At 33.8% G+C, this 5,784-nt stretch overlaps 1 protein-coding gene across 1 annotated transcript in view; it reads left to right on the top strand.

Moving 5' to 3' along the window:
* Nucleotides 1-5,588: 5,588 nt before the first annotated feature.
* LOC118747699 overlaps nt 5,589-5,784 on the top strand; it is a 93,021-nt gene continuing 92,825 nt past the window's right edge. The window contains exon 1 of the mRNA XM_036481789.1: nt 5,589-5,781. Within this exon, the coding sequence (XP_036337682.1) occupies nt 5,768-5,781 (14 nt within the window). The 5' untranslated portion in view covers nt 5,589-5,767. The remainder of the gene's footprint in view (nt 5,782-5,784) is intronic.

The raw sequence follows: 5,784 nt of genomic DNA, 5'->3' as shown, positions 1-5,784 counted from the left end.
ATTACTTGAATGATGAATAAAAATTTATTCATCATTCGCAAGTGCTTGAATGAAGAATAAAAATTTATTCTTTATTTGATATTACTTGAATGATGAATAAAAATTTATTCATCATTCGCAAGTGCGTGAAAGAAGAATAAAAATTTATTCGTCATTCAAAATTGTTAGAATGATGAATAAAAATTTATTTTTTATTTGAATAATAATTAATTCAAAAACGCCCATCCCTGTATGCATGCATGCATACATAGATTCCCTTCAAGACCAATGATTTGATGGTATTCATGGGGAAGTTAATGTAGGTACATTTACATATTTTACACTTTTAACATAAATGTCTATGCACATATTGTAAGGTATCTACACTTCTTAACAAACAAATTTTTTTAATGTACTTGTCAATGTTATTGTGGCTTGTTAACATTTTTTTAAGTTATCATGAATGGATAAAAGAGACATCTTCCTTGAATTCAGTACTAAAACTTGGCATTTCAAGTGCTTATCAAAACTTTACGACAAGCACATATTAACAAGATTGGCCATTTATCTTAAAATTATTTAATTTTAATTATTTGTTTATAAAAATGCAGTTTATACTTTAACAAAACCTGTATAAATCCAAGGTTCAATCTTTGCGCAACATTAAAAAAATCAACAAACTTTCGGAAAGCTTTTTAATTCGATTTTCTAGAAATACATGTTTTGAGTACGCAGTTTTGTAGCCCGATCAATTTATATAAAGTGCAAGTTTAAAATACATAGCTGCGACTTATCGTTGATATTTAATATTTGGTTTTTTTTATTGATGAAGGCGTTGCTAACTTTCTTCATTAAAAAAACATCGTCGAACATACTTAGATAATATGGAAGAAAATGACCGACATCGTCAAAAATATGCCACACATCAACGGTAAATCCCAGCTACTTTAAACTTGCAGTTTATTATACTAAAATTGAATGAGCTAAAAAAACTGCAAAATATTAAAAGATAAAATTAAAATAGAAAGCTCGCAATTTTTACGAAAGATTGTCGACTTTGTTTAATGTTGTTTAAAGATTAAACTTATTTTCATACAGTGGTTGTTAAGGAATAAACTATATTTTTATAAACAAATAATTAAAATTAAAAAATAACAAAATAAATAGTCAAATCCAGTCAATATATGAGTGTCGTAAAGTTATGATATTTAATAACATCTCCTTCTTAATTAACGATGACAATGTTTCTATATGAAGCTGATTTCGACATTTTGTTTTAATAATATTTAGTATCGAAAATATTCTTTCAAAACTTGCCTAAGAATGTAATATAATGGTTCGTTCAAAACCTTGTTTCCAAACTTACGAGGGCAAAAACGAGAAGGCGAAGACAAAAAGAGAATAAAAAAATTTCCTGCAGTGAATTTGCGGATTCCTAAAATGGTATAGTAATTTAATTTTTTAAATTTAAATAAAGCATGAATACCCCATTGAATAAACGAGTAGATAAAAAATATATAACGGTAAAAATGGCACATACATAAATATATTTGCCGATGAGTCGTTTTCGTAGTTCGCCGGCGAACTGTGCTTTTCATCCTCTGGCGCAAGGTGTGTTTAACAAGGTGGTGTTGGGGCGACATCTGAGTTTTGCGCCGTGAAAAGCATTACTTCAAAATGATGTGTTTGTTGTAAGTCATACCCATGAACGAACGAATAAAGATCACCCAGCACGGCGTGCGAGAAAAAAGTTAATTTTTTGCAGTGACGTCATTTTTTCGCCGCCATGTGAATAAAACGGAATGAAACCTGTGTGTGAATGAAAGAACCGATTAAAAAATGACGTCATAACAGGCTAACCTAATATTCACGCACGCCGCCAATTTACTGTCAAAAATTTCTCATGCACATAAAACTTGTATGGGACCAACCGAAATTGAACGGCGTGCGTATGAAGCTAACTCAATTTCCAATTTTTGTTCTGCGTGACATTTTGATTTGACGTTTCGCTCAATGAAATCAAATGCAAACGCACGCAAGCCAATTTCGGGTGACGCAAAAAAACAAATTCGACGGCGTGCGTACCAAAACGCAAGCCGCGAATATTAGGTTAGCCTGTAAACCATTACTTTTTTCTCAAATGCAATTACAAATACACGGTTGCCGTGCTGGGTGATCTTGTTAGTTGGTTCATGAGTCATACCAATGACAGTATGGATATCTGCAGGGTTTGCATTTGCACACACATGCTCTGCTCACACACACGCCAGAAACACATTTAACTTGCACTCACTGCTCATACACAAGTGTGTGCATAAGTGCCCAGTAGCGAAAATGGTCACTGGTGACATCGTCACTAATGAGAATTTGGTGACATCGTCGCTCTTGCTGTGCATCCTAAGCGACATATAGCTGACAATGACACTGGTGACAATGTCATGCAGGTGTACTCCTATCAAGGACTTATAACGGACAATGTCTTTCAGCGGTCACTTATAAAAAGCTCAGGGCAGGACATTGTCGCTTGAATATCATCAATGATCACTGCATGACAAAGTCATGCAGATGCCATCAACGACTAAAGTACCATTTGTATGAAAAAGTCATGAACGACTTCCATATAAACGGAGCCCAAAGTCATTGAAGACTTGATATGGCCGCACAAGACACTTAAGTGACTAATTCATGACATTCGCTACGGGGTGGAAAACAAACTCTGCTCACAGAAAAGTGTGTGCGGTTTGTTATTAAGCGCATGCACATGTGTGTGAGCCGATTTTTGTACAAATTTCTGCCCATGCACATCCATATAATATATTTTTAAATGAATTTTTTTATAAAACGTTATTTTTTGAAAGACAATAAAAAGTGATATGTTGTCTTTGTTTTTTATTTGACAGAAAACATATGTATTAAAAAATTAATGTAAGATTTGAGTTAGAATTCGAAGTGTATAAGTTTCTCTACGCAAAGCACACACATGTGCGGTTGTTTTATATTAATAACAAGTAAGAAAGTCTAAGTTCGGGCGGAGCCGAACATTAAATACCCGACGCAAGTATTAAATATATGTTTTTTCACCTTTCCGAAACCTACCGTTAGATGGTAAGCCGGGGTGTATCAATTTTGAGTAAATTAGCATCCTTAAATTTCGAAATATTAAAGTCTCAAACATTTCTGAAATTTCCCGTTATATGAAAAGCGGCCGTTATTTTATTCCGACCTCAATAATTTTCAACTTTTTGCTTTTATGTGGCAAGCACAATAAACGTACCGAGTTTGGTACAAATTGGTAGAACCGATATACATATATGTGATCATAAGTGGGCGGTGCCACGCCCATTTTCCAAAATTTTACCATAAACGTATTTCTTGGTAAAGAATTGTTGCAAGCATCAATTTTGAATACATTAGCTTTAATATTTACTGATTTATCGAAGATTTCGTATTTCTCTAAATTGCCGTTATATGGGATGTGGGCGTGGTTATTGTCCGATTTTAAAAATTTTCGGCCATTTCGTATCTTATACCAAGCCTAACAACTGTGCCAAGTTTGGAAGAAATTGGTGTAGCGATTACCAAGATATACGTGGCTACGCCCATTTTCCAAAAATTTATAATATTCTTATTTTTCGTCTAGAATTTATTGTAAAAATCAATTTTGAGTAAATAATCTTAAGTGGTTACTAAAATATCGCAGTTTTCGTATTTCTGAAAATTACCGTTATATGGGAGGTAGGCGTGGTTATTGTCCGATTTTTTTAATTTTGAGCCATTTAGTATGCTGTGCCAAGGCCAAGAACCGTGTCAAGTTTGGAAGAAATTGGTGTAGCAGTTACCAAGATATACACATGTAACCATAAGTGGGCGTGGCTACCCCCTTTTTCCAAAAATTTATAATATTCTTATTTATCGTCTGAAAATTATTGTAAATATCAATTTTGAGTGAATTATCTTCAGTAGTTACTTGAATATCGCAGTTTTCGTATTTCTGGTAATTACCGTTATATGGGAAGTGGGCGTGGTTACAGTCCGATTTCGCCAATTTTCAATTCCAACCTACCTTGGATTAATGGAAACCTATATACCAAATTTCGTTGAGATATCTCAATTTTTGCTCGAGTTATCGTGTAGACGGATGGACGGACAGACGGACTCACAGACAGACATGGCTTAATCGACTTCTCTATTCATTCCGAGCATTTATGTATACATTTGTCTATATCTATCTCGATCCATTTTCGCTGTTACAAATAACCGTTATGTGAACAAAATTAATATACCCTTGTGCACAAGTGCGCTCGGGTATAAAAATAAAGTACACACATGTGCCCGTGCTATATGCCAGTCGAGTCGGGTAGAACAGTGACAATCATTTTACCTGTCATATGATTGACAATGCTGATAGAATACGATTTTTTTTCGGTGACTATCATTTGACCGGTCATATGATTGTCACTGATGATGGAAAGTTCACAAGAAAAGAAAATATGTACATCATTATAAATCACAATAAAATTTAGAAAAAAAAATTAAAGTGTTTTAAAATTAAACAAAAAATTTTAATAATGTTATGAGCAGAGAAAAGCTCGTGTTGTTTAATATGACGTCGAAACCCATCAATTGTGATCAGTCATATTTGACCAACTTTTATAGCAAGTATGATTTGTCAATACTGACCTAAGATCCCATCAAGCATGATTATTCATTTGAGACCAATGTTTATATCATTGATGATTCACATGTATACGACTTTTTCCATCAAATTTTGCACATTGCCTTTAATATTTTGTATTACTGTCAGGATTGTCCGTCATTTTACCGGTCAAATGATTGTCACTGTTCTTGCAGGGATGTGATGTAAGCAAGATTTTAATTTTTTATATGCACAGCACACGAGTGTGAGCGTAAAATGTTAGGATGTGCTGCGAATGTGTGTGCAAATACGAACCCTGGATATCTGCGAATGATTTGTTAGTCTAATTTTTTGCTTATATACGGCTAACACCACCTTGCTAAATACGCCTTGCTCTGACGAGTTCACCAGCCAGCCGTCGGCGGAGAACAAACTGGTCACTAGAACGAGATGGAATCGATTCGAAGTCGTTTGGTAAATTGGGTATTTATGTGTAAATACCCTGCAGAAAAAAATTATAAATTGATAAAAAAAATAACCCACTTGTAGTTAGCTTTTTTGCAGGATTTCTACAAAATATATAACTTGTAGCTACAAAAAGCTAACTTGAAAGTGGTTGACAGGTAATGCAGGAGTAATGAAGGAGATTGTTTTTTTTTAACGCGTTTCTATTTAAATATCCTGCTCTTCGCAAATACTTTTTCGAATTGAAGACAAATAAAAGGAAGAACGAAATTTCATATTATCATTTTGAAGTTATGTCTGACGGAGTTCAAAGTAGTTAGTTACAAGTTAGTTACATCAAATTCAGACTACATCTAATGCAGAGGTAAACTACCCTTGACTATTTCGCGGCCATCACCATATAATTATAGTTAGCTTTCGTCAAAAAAAAATATACAGATAATAAGTGACTTTTAGCTCCTTCCCAATCAACTTAAAGTTAGCTTATAGTTAAATACATTTCCTGCGGGGTACCTATACGCGTGCATGTGTGCGTACGGTGCTTTCTTTGTGCACTTTTTGCTCCGTTTTAATTTATCAGTTGGTTAAAAGCAAACTTAAACTTGTTTTCGCAAATTAGTTGCTTTTCAACCACTGAGAGATTTATATCATAATTTATTAACATTAGCTTAAAAAACATTTGGAAAAATGCGCTTTCTTATTTT

The sequence above is a fragment of the Rhagoletis pomonella genome, unplaced genomic scaffold (assembly GCF_013731165.1).
Source record: "Rhagoletis pomonella isolate Grant_MI unplaced genomic scaffold, Rhpom_1.0 Rhpom_scaffold_00001, whole genome shotgun sequence".
NCBI lineage: Eukaryota > Metazoa > Arthropoda > Insecta > Diptera > Tephritidae > Rhagoletis > Rhagoletis pomonella.
Note: the sequence above shows the minus strand (reverse complement) of the source record. Positions and strands in the feature narration are given on the sequence as shown.